General features: G+C 46.4%; 1 protein-coding gene across 1 annotated transcript in view; it reads right to left on the bottom strand.

The window, feature by feature from the left end:
- Positions 1-218: 218 nt before the first annotated feature.
- LOC142802916 (uncharacterized) overlaps positions 219-23,029 on the bottom strand; it is a 60,492-nt gene continuing 37,681 nt past the window's right edge. Inside the window, exons 3-7 of the mRNA XM_075888000.1 lie at positions 22,827-23,006; positions 20,602-20,761; positions 17,846-17,941; positions 1,398-1,682; positions 219-226 (exon numbers count right to left, since the gene is read on the bottom strand). Of these exons, the coding sequence (XP_075744115.1) occupies positions 219-226; positions 1,398-1,682; positions 17,846-17,941; positions 20,602-20,761; positions 22,827-23,006 (729 nt within the window). The remainder of the gene's footprint in view (positions 227-1,397; positions 1,683-17,845; positions 17,942-20,601; positions 20,762-22,826; positions 23,007-23,029) is intronic.

Below are 23,029 nucleotides of genomic sequence, written 5' to 3'. Positions count from 1 at the left end.
CATCAATCCTCTTTCGTCAGTGACACTCCTTGTAGGTACATGCTTGCCAATGCTAGAATACATCGAGAGAAATTTTAGGGTTCGCCTTAAGGGCCATACCGTAAAATCATTTCCTGCTGAAATATATTCCTTTATCTCGAGCCTTTTGGTGATCTCAACATTTATTGAGTCATCGGCTACTAAGGTGCATTCGCGATCGAATATGTTGCCTTCAAGAGCTACTTTTCTGTGATTCAGTAGACAAATTAAACGGGCCCTGTCACACTTCCCGAGCATGGTCGAAAAGCGCCACTGATTACTGGGGCTATTATATTGTTACGTGATTTCGGGTGACTGTAACAAGACATAGTGGGACATACCAAGAAAGGGTGCCTCAGACTGAGAGTGAAGAAGTGGACGTTGTCGGTGAGCTGTGTTGTGGCTGCGGACTGACTACTGATATTTCCAAAGTAACATTTTGGTAGAAGTGCTGGGTGCCCTTTTGACAACGGAGCTACCACTTACCGCTGCTGTGTTTTCAGCCCTACCAGAAAGATAGCGCAATAAGCGCACGTCGCCACATCGCGCAGCGGTGCCCTCTCTAATCTCCTCCGCGTAGTTGGCCCGGCTTAGAGAAGGGGAGCCACGCTCCTCGCGTGTCCTCATCTCACGGTGGCGGGGTGAGGGGGATTGTACGCCTTGGCTGGCCTCGGGCTTTACGTGGAACGATTATGCTGTATATAGTTACCGGGCGCACAAAGGTCACTTCAATAGTATCAGTCTTCATTCGCGAAAAGCGCGCGCTCTTCAGACTCCGCGAAGTAACAAATGAGATGCTTCTTCGCGTGCATCAGTACCTGTGAATACGTTTTTCGCGTAATTTGTGCGCGAGAAACGTGGGGCACGTTTAGATCTGCTTTCTATTCAGTGCGTGACCTTTCAAATGGTTGCTATCGCGTCATTTCTTCACCTTTTCGGCAAAGCTTTGACTTTTTTAGATTACTGAATTGAGTGCAGTGTTCCTTCTTACTATTTTACGTTATTTACTTCCGAGCTTCGATAATAATTGTTTATATGTTAAGTTCGATATTGTTTTTAGCAAGCCTCTGCCTTGCGTTCAAAAGTTCTGCCCTCTAAAGCTTTTACCTGAGAATTACGAACTAGCCCGATGCAACGCCCTTTTCATATAATAAAACCATTTGACGATTACTTTCAAAGAGTTTCGGGACAACTTCACACCACCACATTGTTGCTGTTGCGTTACTGTCATCTCATTCATGTTGTCACCGTGTTGCCTGACGCCAACTACATTGAGAGTATGAAACGTGTGCCGCAATGCTGCGAATGTTCTGTTCGCGGGAAGCACATCTCCTTAAAAACCTTGCGGAGTCGTAATGTTTCACAGATATTATACGCACCCGTGTTGAAGTAGTTGCTCAGAACTGCCAGTCTCATTACATTCTTGACGTGCACGAAACAAGATTCTTCTGCTGTCCGGTCACCGCGGAACAAGTATGGCTCAGTGAACTCGGCCAGCTGCCTATATATGCTCCAAGCGACCAGGTATTGCAGTCCAGCTGCGCCAATGACATCGTCCTCGAACAGCTTCTTGATCATCATGGTACCGTGTACGTAGTTATAAATTATGGCATCACCCTCGTAATAGCCCTCGGTGTACTTGGAAAAGTAGTTGCCCCACTGCTCTGGTGTTGGAAAAGTAAATGTTGTCAAAGATAGTAGAGTTACGTCATTATAATACTCGCTTCGTTATTGCTAAGCACCTTTGCAAATGTCACGCATACTACCTCGGCAGCGGCTGTAGTCAAAGTACTCGACTACTGACATGCAGGTCGAGAGGTCGAATCTATGCTGCGGTGGCCGCATTTTCAATGTAGATGAAAATGCAGTAGGCCCGCGTGCTCAGATGTGCTCAGATGAATGGAAAGAACCCCAGGTGGCCGAAAATTCTGGAGCACTCTGCTACGGCGTCTCTCATAATCACATGGTGGTTTCTAGGACGTCAAATGCCAGATATCAATTAAATAATTGCTACCTGGGATTTAGGCCAGTGATTTATCGGTGCCACCCACTACATATACGATAGCCTATTGCTGATAAAGTGGTGAAATTTCCTGAAAATAAGCTACAACATAACTAAGGCGACCTGAGGCCCTCTGGAGGGAACTCCTTGTTGAAAAGACAAGACCTATATCTTACGAGTTCAATCTGATATCAATCTTACCCCTCCCCTTTCCTGCTCCTGAGCAGAACGCTCGAAACGTGGCAGTAGTTCCACCCTAAAAGGGAGACTAGTTGCAGGTAGGGAAGTTCAGCCGAGCGCACTTGGTTTTTGTTTCTTTCTTTCTCTCCACGTGAGCCATCAAACGAGTCCGAGCAGTGGCAAGTCTTGCTTATTCGGTGGCCACTCGGCGGTTCCTGATCCAACTAATTTATTTGTAAGACTTTTTCTGCACATGTTCTGATCTAGGGCTAAGTGGTATTTCGGCAAGAGCACTACTATGCCAACAGCCAACGTAATAAATGCGAAGCTTTTCTTAGCGAACTTCGGCAACTTTAAGCCTATCTATCTATCTATTTATCTATCTATCTATCTATCTATCTATCTATCTATCTATCTATCTATCGATCTATCTATCTATCTATCTATCTATCTATCTATCTATCTATCTAGCTGCCGACGACTTTTACCTCTCCTGGCCGTTTCGATGATGGTATCGATGCAAAACTTGATATGTCATAACATGACTGCATGAAAAACATATTTTACTAGCATGACAAGAAAAGCATGACACGTGTCATGAATCTCACGATTTAGATTTCATGGTCCTGCAGTTCTTGTGGTGGTTCCGTTTACATGGCATGTTGCGAAACTGGTATGGTACGACATGATTCGATGGCGAACGCAAGCGAGAGACCCTAACATGAAAATCATGACATTCGTGTCATGTAACAACATGACTACATGCCACGCTCATGATGCGCTCGCCGCCGTTTCGCTAGCGTCACATACAAAAAATTTGGTATCACGGTACGTGAATGGATGACGAAGGTATGTGACTGGTACAAACAAGATAATTACAAGATGCCGTGCCATGTAACAACATGACTACATGCCAAGCTCATGATGAGCTGGCAGCCATTTCACTAGCTTAACTTGTGTCAACTTCGGTATTGCGGGACCTGAATGGATGACGAACGTATGATACTGGTGCAAACATTATAAACATAAGATGCATGTCATGTAACAACATGACTACATGCTAGGCTCGCGATGTGCTCGCAGCCGTTTCGCTATCTTCACATGTATCAAACTCGATATTACGTGACACGAACGGTCAACATAGGTAAATGGCACATCCGAACTAGATAATATGACATGCGTGTCATGTGACAAAATGACTACATACCACAGTCTTAATGCGCTCGCGGCCGTTTCACTTGCTTCACATAGGCGAAATTTGGTAATACCTGATGTCAATGAATGACGAAGGTATGTAACTTGTGCAAATATGATGATCGTGAGATGCGTGTCATGTGAGAAAATGACTACATTCCACAGTCAAGGCGCCAATACATTTTGACATCACGCGGTGCGCGTGTTCGCCGGTGTTCATTTTTTTGCCTCACGCCGGCGTTGCCACGCCAGGCGCCGGTCCTGCCGAATACTCGCAGGCACGCGCCACGCTGCGTTGCTTTGACACATGCGCGTTTAAGTGCGTCTGGAGTCCCTCTGTCACGAAAGAGAGGGAGACGCAGTGTTGTCTGGGTAACGCATCGGCACGAAATGCAGGATGTCGCATTTCTGCCGGTTGCCGTCGGGCCGCTCCGACGGACGCTGGTTGGGCCGGTCCCGCCTGGCGTCAGACTATAGAGTGCTGGCATTTTGCTAACCTAGCGTCGCTGTACTCAGCGTGCGTGCGCATCAACGCTACATTGAAGTATACTGGACCCTTCATGATGCGCTCGCGGCCGTTTTGCTAGCTCTACGTATACCAAAGTCAGGGTTACATGACGTCAATGGATGACTAAATATTTGACTTGTGCAAAAATGATAATCATAACAAGCGTGTCGTGTAAGAACATGACAACATACCACGCTCATAGCATGCTCGCGGGCAAGTCGCTAGCTCCACATATAATAAATTTGCTATGGCGTGACATGATTAGATGACGAAAGTAAACGACACATCCGAACGTGATAATCATGACACGGAAGTGATGTACGGCATCATTTACCTCCACCTCGTAGCGTTGTGCTAATTTTAAACTGACACATAAACGTTTCTCATTCGTGCTTCGCATATTATTGATTCTCACTGTTCGTGGAATCTGCCAGTTTTTAGGGGCGAAGCTCCGTATAGCGACACCCGTTCGTCCCTCGTAGCCGTTGTGTTAGTGTGTAACAAGTATAAAATTTTGATCTCCAAGATGGTGCCGGTGAGAGATTTGTTCTCTGCGTTGTTGAACAATAAAAATAGTGCTGAATGTATATACCAATGGCTGCTTAGGGGAAATGAGAGACAGGAGAATTCGGCTTTAAGTTAACGCGCACGCTGCGACTTTTTTATTGTTCAACAACGCGCAGAAGACAAGAAAGGGTTGCTATGTTATACTCGCTGGGCATAACCTCCTAGGTTTTAGAAAGGTTTAGTGAGCGTTGGGCCGCAGTGTCATGAATACAGTGAACTATCATGAACTCCAGGTGTTTAAAGGTGGGAAGTAGACGCGAAGTGCAAGCCGTGAAAAAGTGTGCATGTGCCTTCTCTCGTTCAGTTTTTGGAATGTCCGCTGGATGGCGGTGCTTCTATGTGAGGAATATATGAAGAAAAGATGCGAGATGGTGGTACTTAGAGTGTTGAATAGGTGGGCGAACAGACACACAGACACATGCATGCACGGACGCACGGATGGCTGCATGGTCGGATGGACGCATGGACCGACGCAGGAGCGGATGCATGAACGAAAGCAGGGACGGACGCACAGATTAACGTGCGGACGCACGAACATACGCACGCGCGGATGGGCGGATGGACGTATGGACGGTCACACAGACGGACGCATGGACGGACGAAAGTTAGAACGAATGAATAGACGGATGCTTCGCTCCACTCTCCATTATACACTCCGTGGATATGCTGCCATTTTTTTATACACGAAAGTGTTTGGCGCCGGGGTTCATCACTGCTCCGCTGACTTAAATCACGGATATGACGTTGTAAAACATATAAAACAGATAGCAAAAACGATATTACAATACTTCGTCATTGGGTGATACTTTTGAATATTGCTGCCTTATGGGAAAAAATTGTCGCTTCTGGCGATATTTTTTCCAAGGCACAAGGGCTGGGATAGTGAGTCAATTTTGCCCTAATACAATGGTGAAAGAAAAGGGTATTGTGTTCTTTGTCATATTATCATGAGCCAGTGTCATCATGATGCTTGATTCACCCCTTCTCGAGCCCCGCCGCGGTGGTCTAGTGGCTAAGGTACTCGGCTGCTGACCCGCAGGACGCGGGTTCGAATCCTGGCTGCGGCGGCTGCATTTCCGATGGAGGCGGAAATGTTGTAGGCCCGTGTGCTCAGATTTGGGTGCACGTTTAAGAACCCCAGGTGGTCTAAATTTCCGGAGCCCTCCACTACGGCGTCTCTCATAATCATATGGTGGTTTTGGGACGTTAAACCCCACATATCAACCCCTTCTCGAGTTCACTTTGCACCTGTGTGACGCTATGCGCCCGCCTGATGGGATAGCATAATGGGGGGGGGGGGGGGGAGGAGGCATAGATGAAGGGTAAGCACCTCGAGTAAGACTTGGCCGGTTCAGTTTGACATGGGTGAAACCGACCGATCCGATTGTTCGGGCTCAGAGGAGCTCATGCCGACAGGTGGGCTCTCCCTTTTACTCGCTCCGAAGAGCAATGCAGCAAGACTGCTCAGGACCGTCCAGTGTCACCACTGGCAGAAATGCAGCAAACAAGCCAACGCACTGCATAGCCGACTCTGGCCAATAGGCCTGCGGGGCACATCTCCGCACCACAAGTAGAAGGCACTGCCAACCCGCGCAAGAACAGCCTGCACCTTTAGGTGGTATAGGGTGTTCTCTGAATCGAAAAGCCACGGCTCTAACTTGACTAGATTACAGGGGGACGCAACAACCCAAACCTTGCCGACACTTCTGAATCACCAATAGATTTGGATCAGTCGCGAAGCAGCAGCGAGATCAAAACCTCACATCACGGCCTCTTAATTCGCTGGAATACAGCGTCTTCGAAGTTTCGGGTCCTTAGCGGAACGTAGCTTGAAACCTCTCACAAACACAGCCATTCCATACCGAGTCCTCCGAGAAGTTGCATTGCAGGTGCTTACCAAATCATTCAGCCAAGCCAGCACAATTCCTTTCCCAATTGGTAAGCTACCTAAGCCTGCATGATAATTGTGGAACTCTTCCTTGGATGATCGCCAGTTGTAATCAGTTCATGAGCGGCACCCACTCAGTGTGCTATATAATCGACCACATCAACTCTAGGCAATGGAGTAGAGAGGCTCAACACAGATCGCCGTTGTGTAAAATCCGGGTAGCCTGTCCTAGACATACAGCGTCGCAAACCTCACTCAAGCCTCGGGCATGCTGTGGTTGGTCTTCTGCCACAAGGCTGATATTTCTTGAATGTATACCTAGTAGGGCTTGGTTGGCGTCTGATTACGCACAGTAAATTGTTTCTAGGCAGCAATCTGTTCTCCAAAGTGGTTGCCTAAAAGGTCGCATAGCAGTTTGCCCTTATTGCAAAAAACGGCATCCCAAGCGTAATTCGAGTACGTTTATTGGCACTGCATGGTACACGCTAAAGAGACTGGTACACACTGGCATTACCTGGTACTAAGCTGGGTGCACTGGGAAATAGCTGTGTTGCACTGGTAGGGACGCTGGATTAATCGCTGTGATGCTAGTGCACACTGGAAAGCACTGGAAGTGCTGGAATTTTGACTGGCAAGCGCTGGTGCTTACTGGAGCATGCACTGTTTCTACCAGCGCAGCATGCAGAATAATGTAGCTTGTGCCATGGTATGATTCAGTGTCGTTGAATATAAAACGCTTTATTCGACGGCATGTATAAATGCTACCCCAACAGATCCCGAGCATACGTAATATTTGCGGTGCACGTAGGTATCACAGCAATTAATGCACCTTTTCCGCATGACCTCGGCGTATACCGGCCATCTTCGCATCGTTTTGTGTATTGCTGGAACCATTCCGTGTTGCAGTGTTTGTAGGCCTGGAGCTGGACGCCACTCCCAAAAGAAACAGAAAATTGTTCATGCCACACGTTTGACGTACGCAAATGAGCTCTCTCGATCGCTTCGCAAGGTTTCCCAGTGGAGGCGAGAGAAACATCTGTCGTTCGATTCCGCCACACCGCGTAAATAGATGTCTGACCATGCGTATCCTTCAACTTACTCCAGGTAACAGTTAGAAAAGTTCCGAAGCTCAAATTCAGAAAAGTCAACCATTCCAACTCACCGCATCGAGAGCGGTCTTACCCAGTGTCCGGCCCAGCGAGCATTGGGACTGTCGTGCGGGCTGCGTCGGTGTTACCGGCACTTATTGCTTCGTGTACACACAATTTTAAAGTGTGAGAATAACTGTAAAGTATAGTTTAGAAATCCATGAACCTAAATAAACTAGTTTGCCTTGTCTTGCTGTCTGCACAAGGAGCGCTGACAATCGATGTGCCGTGCTTTCAGCTGCGCGGGCTGTCATCGAAAGCGTCCGGCCGCACTTAAGTGGTACTTCTCTGACTGATATGTAAGAACACGACATTTCCTGTTGGTAATTTGGTACGCCTTCGTGAACTGACTGCCCGGCATACGTTTTCAGCGGATTGAATTAGTATTTTTGGGCGTTTATTTAGTTATTGGGATTGATATAACTACGAATGTGCAAACTGGCACACCCGTTGTATACTGCCAGCGGTGGCCAGAAATACAGCTATCGCTCGGGATCGCCGCTGTGGAAAAGCATGTATGGAAATGACTGACCTTCTACTTACTTCAGGTACAGATAAGATAACAGTTAGAAATGTTGTGAAGCTCAAGTGCAGAAACTTCAAGCATCGCAACTCAGCTGCCTCGAGAGCGGCCTTTTGCACCGTCCCAGCGAGCATTAGGCTTATTGTGGCGGCCGCGTCGGTGTACATGCTGCTGGCGCTTTTTGCTTTAGGTGGGCACAATTAGAAAGTGTAAGAACAACTGTAAAATACAGTTTATACATCCATGAGCCTAAATCAACTATTTCTACGCTTGTGCGGTGCCCGCACGAGGAGTGACGACGATCAATGTGTCGTGCTTTGAGCAAAGCAGGCTGTCGCCGAAAGCTTCATGCCAAACGTCGTAGCCGGTACTTTTCTGACTCGTATTTAACAACAAGCAATTTCGAGTTGGTACTTTGGCACGCCTTAGTGAACTAACCCAATGGCATGCTTTCCAAGTGGATTGCATTAGTATTTTCTTCAGCAGTTTCTTAGTAGCAGGTATTGATATAACTGCAAATCTGTACACTGGCACGCCCGGTGTATTCTGCTACATTGTCCCTTGCGCGAGAAAAATACTCAGTATTCAATCGTGTCTGCGCATATGTACCGAACAAGTCGTCTGGAATAATCTAAACATGTTGACCAGTAGCAAGTGCGAGAAGTGACTGTCAAAGAAGAAAAAAATATCGGCAACAACAATCCGCGCCTCCTCTTCCAGTTCATTTGAGATTTTTGAGAGTTAAGATTGGATTCTTCGAAAAACTTTGCGCCCTTCCCAATATCCGCACGTCGTTTTGGTTCCCCGAACCCGTTCGCCACTGTCGAATGAAGACGCAATTGTCATTTGCAAAAGAATATGGCGTTAATCTTGACTGTGCGGCTTGTCAACATAAAGACGAAAGGCGTGTTTTAGGGTAAAAAGTAATGTACAACCCAACCAACATGTTCTGTCATGGCTTAGTGAATAGAGTTGTAGGGTTGTAATTCAAAGGTCACCAGTTCAAATCCGGTCGTGGGGTATTATATTTCTTTATGATTTCTTTATTTTTGTTGTTAATGTGGAAATATTTCTTCTTTCACTTCTGTATTTATTTATTTATTTATGACAAATGGGCACCCCCCGTTTTAACCATGTGAAGCCATTTTGCGCCGAGTACCTGGCGCCGGTACTGGGACGCTGCCACTCCAGCGTCCCAGTATTAGCGCAATTCTGAGCCACAATCAGGTATGGCGCTGAACGCTAGTAGCCAGTAGCGCTGGTTTTTGCAATAGCAGATATCCCCCATCGTAACCTCTTGCTCGTGGGTCTCAAATAGACACGAGGGCTTCGTCAAATAGAACAGAAAACTTGCCGAAATAACAGTTAAGTCCCAGCCATATTGGTTGCTTGCGCACTCGCGTTCATGTTGAGCATCATATACATATTGATGTTGCTCTCGCCAGTAAAGGCACCGGGATCGAAGGGTTGCGTTATAGTGACGTAGCCGCTCGTTGTCGGTGATGTTGCCGACGTGGTTCGCGAAGGTGTGCCTTAACGTGGGGCATTAGTAGTAAACAGGAGGAGAGGTCCACTTCTGAGCTCTGTCATCAGAAAAGTACCCAAAACATCTACCCAAGATGTTACGTGGCAATACTATTAATTAAGTCCCAAGCCACACTACAGTTTCATCCGGAACGTTAACTTCTTCAACTTCCTTCTAGACGCCTAATAAGAATGTGTTGCACTGTGCACTGAGAACGCCAGTGAAAAGCCCGTGTGATATCGGTTATCAAACGAGCCATCGCGTAAGACCGTCGTCACGATAAAGCACTTTAAAAGCAGACCATTCCTTCAATAAAACGGCATTAGATCCTGTCTGGTCCCGGCGTCCGTGTCTTTCCTCGGCCACGATAGAACAACTGGCGACGAAGATGGGATTATAGTACGATTCTGAAGCAGGCACCGGCACAGCGGTTGAAGCGGAACGGACGACTGGCCCCAGCACAGAAGGCAAGCGTTTCAAAATGGCGATTCCGCTAGCTTCGCAACGTTTCGGAAGCATGCCAGAGTTTAACCCAAGCAGCGACGACATCAAGTCGTATTTCTAGAGGTTTGAGAACTTTGTGGCACTTAATGAGGTTCCGGAGCTAAAGAAGCTGAGACTGTTCTTGAACGTAGTAGGAAGAAGAGTGTACGGGAAGCTCCAGAAAATTTTAGTCCCTGACAGACCTACTGACAAAACCTTCACAGAAATACAGGAAGTTCTAGCACAACACTACAGTCCTGAGTATTCTGTAATCGCCGAGCGTTGCAAGTTCAACAAACGCATGCAGAAGGAAGGAGAATGCGTCAAAGTATTCATGACAGAATTGAAACATTTGGCGCGCAGTTGCGAGTTCAAGGCATTTCTAAACGATGCGTTAAGGGATCGACTCGTGGCAGGACTGCGGGACCAAGAGACTTGAAGAATATTGTTCGAAACTGAAAACTTAACCGTTGAAAAAGCGTGCAAAATTGCACTCAAAAAAGAACTTGCTGCCAAGCAAACCATGGAGCTACATTCTAAAGTAGAATGCTCGACCGATACTAATGCGGTCAGTAGGAAAACACAAGCAAAAACCAGGCCGTCGACACATAAGAACGAACAGGGTCAAACGAAGACCACTTGTTATCGCTCTGGGAAAGGGCACGATGCAGACAGGTGCTGGTATCGCAACGCGAAGTGCCGCGCGTGTGCTAAAACAGGGCATCTGCAAACGATGTGTCGAGAAAAGAAAAACTGTCCGGTGAACTACGCTGAAGCGACAGACGATTCGTCTGTCGACTGCACACATCACGACATCACGTCGTGATGTTTGCTAGAGATGGGAAACGAGGCTACAAAGTGTCTTTGCTGATTGAAGGGAAGCCTATTTCTATGCTTTTGGATACGGGTGCAGCTGTCACATTGATGCCTGCAAGTACGTTCAAGCAATGATTTTCGCAAACTGCATGCAAACCAAAAAAGGCAGTGTTGAAAACGTATACAGGAAGGCCTGTAAAGCTGAGAGGACAGGCGACCGTAATTGTCGAGCATAACGGCTGCAAAACAGAGCTTCCGCTACATATGATAAAGGACCAGGGCAAGGCTATGCCTATGCTTCTAGGGCGAGATTGGCTTGAAAAGTTGCAACTTGAATGGAATACCGTCAGTGCTGTCACACAAAGCACGGATGTCCGTTCTCTGTGGGAAAAATTTCCAGAAGTCTTCCGTACGACCCCGGGAATAGTTGGCAACTTCGAAGCCAAAATAGCCGATGACCCAAATGCTACGTCTGTGTCCTGCAAAGCCTGGTCTATGCCTTTTGCTACTAAAGAGGCAGTCAGCGAAGAACTTCGGAAACTACAGAGTGAAGACATCTTAAAGAAAGTAACTACGAGCCAGTGGGCGACTCCCATCGTACCAGTTCCGAAGCGTGGAGGCGGAATCTGAATTTGCGGAGGCTACAAAATAACAATCAATTGAATACTCAACGCTGATTGATATCTACTACCGCTTCATGAGGATTTATAATCCATGCTAGCTGGGGCAAATTCTTTTGCGTGCTGGACTTATCTTCGGCGTACCAGCAAATGCCTCTCAGTGAAGAGTCTAAGCGACTGCTCACGATAAACACGCATCAAGGCTTATACGAATTCCAAAGACTTCCATTTGGAATTGCGAGCGCACCGGCCTTATTTCAGGCTATGATAGACAAAGTCCTAGAAGGAATTCCTAACGTAAGATGCTATATAGACGACGTCATCATCACTGGCCACAGTGCAAAAGACTGCTACACAACCGCCACAAATGTCCTGAAAGCACTCAGCGACCACAACATAACGCTAAAGGAAGAAAAATGCAAATTTTTTTCGTGATTCTGTGGTTTACTTCGGGCACAAGGTCTCGGAGGAGGGCATCTACCCCACCGCTGAAAAGATAAATGCAGTGCGAGATGCGCCAGAGCCCAGTAACATCACGGATCTGAGGGCCTACTTGGGTCTTCTAAACTTTTAGGGCAAATTCTTGCGGAATTTGGCAACACCACTTTATGAGCTTCTGTGAGTGTGGTAGCACCACTTTATGAGCTTCTTCAAAAAGACCACAAGTGGGAATGGACGTGACAGTGCAGGAAGGCATTCGAAGAAACTTGGGAAATAATTCTGAACAGCGGGGTATTAGCCTTCTTCGACGTCACAAAACCAGTCGGACTTAGTTGCGATTCTTCCGCTTACTGCTTGGGAGCTGTGATTTTCCACGAAATGCCTGACGGAACCAAACGACCGATCGCATTCGCTTCGTGCACATTACCCAGCAGTGAACGCAACTATGCTCAAGGGGAAAAAGAAGCTCTCGCACTCATATTTGGGTGGCGACGATTCCATCGCTACTTGTATGGCCGCAAATTCAGCCTGTACACCGACCATCTGCCGCTTCTTGGGCTTCTTGGCGCGATAAGCCTCTGCCATCATTAGCAGCTGCACGAATGCAGATATGGGCCCTGACGTTGACAGCGTATCAGTACGATCTCATGTTCAAGAACGGCAAGAAAATGCAAGTCGCTCACGCGCTATCACGGCTACCACTGTCTACAAGTTTTGGGAACGACGAACTGGAGTGTTTAGCTGTTTTCGACGCAACCCCGCTGACAGCGAAAGACGTTGCTCAAGAAACTGAACGAGACACTGTTTTAACACGTGTTTTAAGCTACGTCCTTCAGGATGGCGACAGCATTACCTTGACGAACTGCGACCGTTTTTCATACACAGAGATCACCTGTCTGCACAGCAGGGGTGCTTGACTAGGAGCAATCGAGTTATCGTGCCAGAAACTCCGCAAGCTCATGTTCTCTCAATGCTGCATGAGGGACATCCAGGGATGAGTCGTATGACGATGCTTGCACGGTCGTACGTGTGGTTGCCTTCACTCGAAGAAAGACGTAGAAGACACCGTCCGGAATTGTCAAGTCTACCAAAGTACTCGTCCAGCAAAGTCGACAGGTCCTCTACAACCCTGGCGGTATCCAACAAAAGGCTGTGAGATGACTGACGCCGACTACGCTGTCAAAGACGGTGTAAATCTACTCGTTCTTGTAGACGTGTACTCTAAGTGGGTTGAATGAAGTGTTTGTTATGCCATCGAATACAACCACCAGAACCTTGGAAAAACTGGACACGTTATTCGCCGCATACGGCTACCCTGAAGAAACTGTAACCGACAACGGTCCACAGTTTACTTCGGATGACTTTTGAGAGTTCTTGAGGCACAGGGGTATCAAGCATACTAGGACCCTTCTTTGTCATGCCGCTTCTGATGGAGCCGCAGAACAACTGGTAAGAACGACCAAGGAAGCTCTCTTGAAGCAGGTTCTGAGCGATCAACATGCTGGAGTGAAGAACACAGTACAAGAACGTCTTAACAAATTTCTTTCTTCGTATAGACACACCCCCCCCCTCGATGACTTCCTGGACGCCTGCTGAAGTTTTCCTTAAGCGCCTGCCCCGAATTACATTGTCTCTTCTTAAACCAAGCTTTGCAGGAGACATGGCGGAACACCTGAAACAAGACACGGAGTGACGTAATCGCCACAAAGGACCCGCTGGCTTTTTCTCCATGGGATACAGTGTACGTAAATACCACTTGTGGTGAGCCGGTATCATGGCAAGAAGGTACTGTTAAGCAAATTCTCAGCCCAGTCACGTACATGATTAGGGTTCAAGGGTGAATACAGTTCACTCACGTGGGTCACTTGCGACAGAAGAAAACTAGCGTATGGACCGAAGTCCCTAGTAATGCGGCATCCGCAACTGGTTCGCAGAATGATAGAGGAATCCGCCGAGGAGGATCAAAAGTGCCAAGAAGCCTTTTGCAGGATTCGTCTTTTCGAGAAGTCTTTTCGAGAGGCAACGTGTCAAGCGAACCTTGGCCAAGAAGACGAGATCCAACTCGGGCAACCTCATCAGAGTTAGGAGATTCCAGCGACGACAAGACTCCACAGGTCCTACCAACAGAACCACCTCTAGACGCGTCATCAGGTACAGAAAGAGGGAATGCAGGGCTTAACAAGACCGGATCTAGCTCCCCAGCAGTTGAGCAGCCTATTCCTACAGGCAACGAGTCATCGTCAGCATTACCACGACGAGGCACCCACGCGCGATAGCCTCCTGACCGGTACGCTGCAAAAGACTTCACGAAAAGAGCAAGTTTAAAAAATGACTGTTGTTTCACTAAGAAGGGAAGAGTGTGACATCGGTTATCAAACGAGCCATGACGTAAGACCGTCGTCACGATGAAGCGCTTTAAAAGCAGATAATTTTTTTCGATAAAGCGGCATTCGTTCCTGTCTAGTTCCGGCGTCCGTGTCTTTCCTCGGCCACGATAGAACAGCCCGAACAACACGAATCTCTAAGACTGCGTTTTCCAACGAACGTGCCCAGACTAACAAAAAGTATTAAGTGTATAGGGCAAGACTGAAACGAATATTGTCAATAAATGAGGCTAGACTGTCACGAAAGTTATGGCAATAAATCGGGCTAGAGTGCAGACAGTTATTTTGATGTATTGGGCTAGACTATGAGGAAACAACGCCAGACCCGCACGGAACACGGAGAACAGTCACCGGGAACCCTCTACATCCTATGTCACCATATAGTTTGTGTAGTTAGGAGGCATTCACTCTGCCATCTTTCGTCCTTCTTTGGAGATGCGTGGTACTCGCTAAATACTTGCAAGCAATTTCAGTGCTATTTTTGGTGCTGGGCTAAAGAAGATGAAAAATTATGCTTGAAGTGAGTGTGTGCCACGTTGGTGAACAAGAACACGGTACTTTTTACGACATCAAGCCTGCCTAAGGCCAGTTTCATGAACCGGCGTGGTTCTGTGTTAGAATACAGGGCTAGCACGAAGTAAACCCGTATTCGATTCCCATAGTGTCCATAATGTTTTCATATACATAGTGTTTTTTGTATTTCACGCGGTATTGGTTGCAGACACCGGTGGTGCCGGCAGTGGACAATTATGACGCATGCAATTATTCTTGTGATCTCTTACTGCTGCCTCTATAAAAAATGCGTCAATGCAGGGGGCTAGCCTGCTACGAAAAGAGGGTACTTGACTTAACCTATGATGGTGGTATTATAATTGAATATTGAGATACTTAGCAAGATTCAACTTACCTTGGGGATCCATTTTTTGCGAAGGAAGCACATGCAAGGGGAATGTGTTTTATTTTTATATTTAAGGAGATGTTATAAAGTGGCAATATATATGGGCAAATACACGCGCACTCATACGTTAAACTGTTTCATATGTTTTACTTGTATATTAAGAGATGTTTGCAACTGCGAAACGGTGCCAGCAGGAACATGAGTACTAGCAACAACAAAAGGGATAAGCTGATTTGAAGGGCTTATGCTCGTGAAGATAGCAGTCCTGGACACTGCTACATAACTCAACTTCAGTGCATGGTACCTAACTACACTTTACGTTACCCGACGCATTGGCTGTTTTATAGGAGTGCACATGTAATGTTTATAAAATTTGATAGCCAGTATTGCAACCCCAATGAACGTTTCACAAATGTTAGAGTCTATTTGCACATTATTTCCGAGACCTGGCGTGGCTCTGTGATAGAATACTCGATTGCCACACGGAATGCTAGGGTTCTATTCCTGCCAATACAATGACACTTATTCTTTGCATTCATCTGGTCAAGGCTCCCTAAGTCAGCTTTTTCTCAACTTTCAAGAGTTACAATTGCCCATGTGTGTTGTCCCAGTTCCTGGGTAGACATGAAATGCCTATCACCTTTGGAATATACCGACATACCAGTGGCACATACCCGCCCCCTGGTATGTGCTACTGTTTTTAGGAAGAGAGAGAGAGAGAAACGAACTTCATTTTGCGATCCTGCGTGGGGAGAGTGCGAGCACCGCGCAGGGTTCCGTACCCTCCTGTCTATCTAGACCTCAACCATGGCAGGCCCAGCGCGAACTACTATTGACGATGTACGCGAAGAGATTCTGACAAAATTCATGTCATGATCAGCGTGTCGTATTGGTCGGACCATCTTACCCGCCCATACCAATTTTGGTTTACACCAAGTTAAGCGGGGGATCAAGAGAGCACCCAGGCAGAGGCGGCTAGATTGGATGGATGGATGGATGGATGGATGGATGGATGGATGGATGGATGGATGGATGGATGGATGGATGGATGGATGGATGGATGGATGGATGGATGGATGGATGGATGGATGGATGGATGGATGGATGGACGAACGGACGGACGGACGAATGGATGAATGGATGGATGGATGGATGGACGAATGGATGGACGGACGGACGGACGGACGTCCAAAGTTTTTGCAATACGCTAAGAACTACTTCGCAATATTTATCAAGAGATTCGTTGCAGTGACATAAGAGTGCACATCGTCCTCGTGTGTGTGTGGCCAGGTTAGGGGTTTTTCATGCAGACGAGATGCTAGACGGTGAAACAAAGTGCGACACCAAGACGACAATTATATGAATGAGGCCTTGAAAACCGTTTTGTGGGTCTTTCTTCCGATCATCCTCGTTTCGGTGTAGTGCAGTGACTCATCATGCATCATGATTTCCCTCAAGTTTATGATACTAAGTCGTAAACGCTCGTGTACTGCACGATGTTAGCGTAGGCTGAAAGAACAGAAATATTTTAAATTGCTAAAGCCTTCAAATAAGGCATTCCTCACAATCATGTAGCGATTGAGGAACTCTGCGGCCCTAAATCTACATTACTATATTATAACTATTACAATAATAATATTATTATTATTATATATTTTCACATGATATCAATATTATTTTAATCAATTATTGTCAAGCAGGAGCATTTTGTATTCATTGCGGTTACTTGCATGAGTTTTCATTCCTTAGTTTTCGAGTGATGTTTGTTTTATTCAACACGTAATATTCGCTTTACCAGAGCCATTTCACACCTCTTCTTTAATACAAACGGGAAGAGTCCGTAAAAATTGCAATAGCCTGCGTATGCCACCATTTACTCTGCTGACCGTGCCGCAGTGCGCTAAGCTGTAGCGTAATGTTAACAGGCGTCGTAAACGCGATGCCGCTGATGTTAGTTTTTGTTTGACACTTGGAACATATATGCTATAGAGAGTGCCACCGTGAGACACCTAAATAACACTAGAGTCCTTTGTGAATATTTTATTGGGGCCTCTGCGCATGAGGCGTACGAGTATTTCAATTTAAATTGACAAGGCGCCTCAAAATTAATGTGTCACGGTGCACCTCTTTTACAAGGCGCTTTATAGAACGGGGTAACCACTTTCAAACTGTTTTCGGCACGTGAATGGCTCATTTTAAGGAAGGCATTAGCAGCTCGCGCAGCCACGTGATACTTTCTGCACTTCAATAAACGTCCTTGAATAACAGCCATTACATGTATTTGGCTGGTATGTTCAGTAGAGATGTCAACTTATATGTAGACTGAAGAAGGCCCTGTCTACAAAATAGTGATTACACTTCAGCCTTCCCGAGCAGTTGCGCGCACGCGTGCCCCCTGTAAGTTTTTTTTATTCAGGACGAGGGAGTGTTTAACTGCTAAAATGACGCCAGAAACATTGTGCTAGAGATAAACATCAAAATACTGTGATGCTCAACGTCGTCTATAGTTATAGATGAGTGACGCATACAAGATATAAAGTGAACCATCGTGTAAAAAGAAGGCAATCTCACAAGTCGTTGGAATGGGTAGCCGAAAAAAAACTTTCTCTGATTTGGAAAACAGTGAATTTAGTATAAATGTTCCACATACCTGCTGTGACGTACGGTGTTGTGTGTTGTCCCAATTTCCAAATTGACATTCCAGACCCCTTGTTCCAGTCGACTGTGTTTCTCTCTATCCATCGCACTACAGTAAGAAGAAAAAAATTAGTGATCTTCACAGCAATAGCTATCTGCGGTTTTTACGAGCAATAACCAAGACAATAAGAGTTATTTATCGGGCTCATAAATGAAAGCACACGGACTTCTAAGTACCCTCTGTCGATATGAAACTTCTCCGACCAGAATAAAACGCGTGGCTTCTGTGTCCCCAGTCAAGCGCTGCAACCAATTCACAACAGCAACACGCTATCCACTGCAAAATATTTCATTGTGATCATTATAATCATCATCTTGACTATGCCTAGTGTAGGACAACGGCTTCTGTCATCCGCCAAACATTTGTTCAGCTGAATCAACGCCATTTACGCAAAACACATGACCACTAGTGCATAACAGAACGTAATTAATGTGACTAATCTAAGACAGGCGCCTCATATGCTCACATAGAAGCCCGAATGATAGGCAAAATTTCGGGCAGTGTGAGTGTGCATAAATGGCAACACATCCATGATTGATTGATTGATTGATATGTGGGGTTTAACGTCCCAAAACCACTAAATGATTATGAGAGACGCCGTAGTGGAGGGCTCCGGAAATTTAGACCACCTGGGGTTCTTTAACGTGCACCTAAATCTGAGCACACGGGCCTACAACACTTCCGCCTCCATCGGAAATGCAGCCGCCGCAGCCGGGATTCGAACCCGCGCCCTGCGGGTCAGCAGCCGAGTACCTTAGCCACTAGACCACGGCGGCGGGGCAAATGGCTACACATCCAGAAAAAATGCGAATGCCACGTAGTATCATGTATCGTCGAATTGAACCTGGATAGCACGCTAGGCACGTACTTTGTAGCGTGACATAAATGGCCTGATTGATCGATTTATGATCGATTTGTGGGGTTTAACGTTCCAAAACCACCATATGATTACGAGAGACTCCGGGAATTTCGACCACCTGAGGTTCTTTAACGTGCTCCCAAATGTGAATACGCGGGCCTACAACATTTCCGCCTCCATCGGAAATGCAGCCGCCGCAGCCGGGATTCGAACCCGCGCCCTGCGGGTCAGCAGCCGAGTACCTTAGCCACTAGACCACGGCGGCGGGGCAAATGGCTACACATCCAGAAAAAATGCGAATGCCACGTAGTATCATGTATCGTCGAATTGAACCTGGATAGCACGCTAGGCACGTACTTTGTAGCGTGACATAAATGGCCTGATTGATCGATTTATGATCGATTTGTGGGGTTTAACGTTCCAAAACCACCATATGATTACGAGAGACTCCGGGAATTTCGACCACCTGAGGTTCTTTAACGTGCTCCCAAATGTGAATACGCGGGCCTACAACATTTCCGCCTCCATCGGAAATGCAGCCGCCACAGCCGGGATTTGATCCTGTGACCTGCGGATCAGCAGCCGAGTACCATAGCCACTAGACCACCACGGCAAGGCACGCGAGGAGTTCGAAGTCATTGAATTGAGCCGGTTGCACCGTATTGCTCCTCACTGCGCAACAAGGTGTGCGTGCCCTTGTACTTTCCTAGAAGAAGGTCTGACTGCATGTTTGGGGACGAAGTGGAGGAGGACGATTCTGTCGGAGGGACCTGAACTCAATTGTCTTTATTCGCAGGGAACATTGCGAAGACGGAGGGTATAAAACGCGAGCGCAGAGACGCTCGGTTGTGCTTCATCGGTTTCATGTCGCTCCACGTTACTCAACACTTGTAAGTACTGTACCTAAGCACTTCCTTTTTTCTACTCCGGCTTCTAAACTCATCTTCTCCTGTGAATCGGATGGCTGCAGCTAGGACCACGCTACCCAAGGTTGCCACAGTCACGGATGTTGTGGCATGTCCCAACACCTCATTCTGAAAACCAGTGAATGGCTGTGCAGATCGAGAAAGTCTGTTTCTTCAGTAAGAAACTCGCTAGAAAACGTTGCTTGCGTCCACGCTGTGAGGCGAGATACGGGAAGGAAGTGATTTTTCGAGAGGAAGAAAAACACCCGATTGCTTTCTGCCATAAGGTGCCACGGCGCAAAGCTTAAAAATGAGGTAAAGGTCAAAACATATGCAGCATTTCTTCCAGCGTTTTAGGGGCGAAGCTCTCTTTAGCGGCACCCGTTCGTCCCTCGTAGCCGTTGGCAATGTATGATCAGATGGCAATGTATGGTTTTACCATGCGTTCCTATGGTGACATTACCTGTCGTACTGTGGAGCATGTATATTGTATGCGTGTCTTTTAATGCATGAGTTACTTTCACAGCACTTCCAAGCAGAGGGCACTATTTCTACTAAATGCTGTGCGTTGCTGTGTGGGAGAACACCCACTTGCCACGGGAATCGACCAGGCTTCGATCCCCACTCAGACTCGAAATTTTTTTAATTTTGTTTATTTCGATCATTCTCGATGTTTCAGTTACGCAAAGATGCTCGTTTTTTTGCTCAACCAACGACGCCGGCACCGACACTGCCACCGCATTTTCCACAAAACGAGCTCTTTCAAGCTATCGCAATAATAGTCTCAGTAATATTATCGTCAACTGGCCCGTTGCCAAAGCACTCTCTGTGCCAAAGCGCCTTCTTTGAGCAAATCTGTTAATGATGTAAAATCTTTCTTCCACTAGCAGGCGCAGTTTCGCATCTGTGCAGTCACGTAGGTAAAGAAAAAAAAACATACTCACATTGTCTTTCGTAGCGTAATGTTTTCCTAGCGAATACGAGATCTTCGCCTCGACGCACTCCAGCCATGAGAAACAGCATTCCATAGTGCTCCTCGTTTGCATATGTGCTTTTGTAACTCCTATGTAGTAGCCAGGTTTCTTGTTCTTTGCTGTAGTTTATCTGTGATTAAAACAATTATTTGTCATGCATTGATAATTTATTGCGATGGTGAAAAGAAAGAAAGTCACCACTGTTAGTTTTCGAGGTTTCATGAAGTAACAGCGTAAATTCATGATAGATTTTGTCAACATCATATCTCTCATAGAAATACGCTTTTTATATTTTTCTGGACCCCGGCATACAACACTTTCATTTTGAACAAATATTTGTGGTACGTCTGAAGATATATGTCATGATGAGAATGCGACAAGGTCAGTTTTCACTGTGCCAAAAATATGAAATGGACCTAATATTAGAATGAAATTGTAAGGTGTGTAATCAACTAGATCGTTTTGCCATCCTTCGGTGGGGAGTTGAGAAACTCCGTCACCCTTGATGCTTCCAGTGGTCTTCAGCGTTCGTCTTAAACGAGCTCTAAAGGACACCAAGTTCAAAGGGGAGAAAGTAGTTTCCTTCTCGTTTATACTACGCTGTCTGCAAACGCTATCTAGTCGCCACCACCTTTATGATTGCAAAGCACGTTTATTGTCAACACACACTTGACAACGCGGCCATTGTTGAGCCAGTGATTACTTCGCGCTTATGAGCTGTTCGCTGCAACCTACGCTTGAGCAGTCGCAAACGCCGAAAACAGAGTGAAATCAATTTATTTTTCGTGATAGTCACGCGAGATAATTTAGAACGGGCATGCAAACCCTCAGCAAAGCAGGTACGCGACAATTAAAACAGTTATCTCACCTAGGTTTACCAATAGGTAGATATACCTGTTTAACCCTGATATAGGTAGATATATACCTGTTTCAGCCTGATATCAAGTAAACAAACAGCTAGCGCGACGCCGCACAGTGTTGGTTAAGTGGCTAATGTACTCAGCTGCTCACCCACAGCTCGTGGGATGGAATGCCGGCTGCAGCGGCTGCATTTTCGAAGGAGGTCGAAATGCTAAATGCCCGTGTGCTCATAATTGGGTGCACGTTAAAGAAACCCAGGTTGTGAAAATTTCTGGAGCCCTGCACTACGGCGTCCCTCATAATCATATGGTGGTTTTGGGATGTTAAATTCCACATATCAAGCAAATTAATCGCAGGAAATTTCACTTCGGCCAAGATTGCCCCAGAACGATGCAGCAGTCGGAGGCACCTAGCCCTCGCCCTTTTTTATGGCGATGTCCGTGACATCGTGGCCCTTACACAGTCACATTGGCGTTTAACGGGAAAAGTCAAGCCTAGCAATGGAGGCTACACGTACCTAGGTTTTGTGAGTTATATATGCCGGTACAGCTATCTCGAACAAAAGTTTGAAGTTATGCCAAAGCGTTTTCTAATGCTGCGACAAAATGCGTGGTTCTGATTACTGCGTCTACATTGACACACTAATGTTTGCTTTCTGTTTATTTGTTTGGCAGCTCAACTTCAATTAACGGTTTGTAAAAGCAGTGAAGATAGACAAAACATTTCATTGATAAAACTGTAAGTGACTAAGAAACTCCGCTTAGGCCACTCCACCATTTGCAATGAAGCATCGCAGAAGCGCGCATGAACTGTTTCATGACAGCATTAAAGGGCCAGTCAACAGACTACGACATTTTTTTTACACTCTCCAAACAAGCTCGCGTATCTTTTGTGCGCCTGACTAACCTCCTTCCACACGCAGTGAATTCAACTCAGCAACCGGCGACGTTGACTTCATTACTTTTTTTGAGGCCTGGTTTAGATTGATTGACAAGTTGTGTGCGGCGTCCCGTCACCGATTGCCGAGTTGACGTCACTGAGCGTGGAAAGAGGTTTGTGGCACGCGGCAAAAATGCGCCAGCTTCCCTGTGCGTTTCGGAACCTGTTGACTGGCTCTTTAAAGAGATTTAGGACAACTATTCTCATTCGATGCGTTCCTACCACAGCGTTGTGATGAATTGGGCGCGCGCTTCACATTCAAAGTTGTAGATACTAAGAGTTAGGAACCGTAATGAGACTTCATCACTTCACAGCATGCTTGCATGCCATATAACGCCCACACGTATGCATCGTCCTTATGTTAGCATTTTTCCAGCGAGAATTCGTTGCCTCACCGTCACTAATCTCCTAAAGCCGGCGAAATTTCGCTCGTCGAATCGAATAGAGATGATGGCTTCCACGCCCAACTCAAGAGAACCTCGCACCATCATCTCAACCGGATCTACAGTCTCAAGTCTTGTCGTGTTCTGGAAGTCCAGGTTCATGTCGATCATCCATCTCACCAGCTCTATTGTCTGTGAATAAGATTATTCAAGAT

The sequence above is a fragment of the Rhipicephalus microplus genome, chromosome 3, assembly GCF_043290135.1.
Source record: "Rhipicephalus microplus isolate Deutch F79 chromosome 3, USDA_Rmic, whole genome shotgun sequence".
Classification (NCBI taxonomy): domain Eukaryota; kingdom Metazoa; phylum Arthropoda; class Arachnida; order Ixodida; family Ixodidae; genus Rhipicephalus; species Rhipicephalus microplus.
Note: the sequence above shows the minus strand (reverse complement) of the source record. Positions and strands in the feature narration are given on the sequence as shown.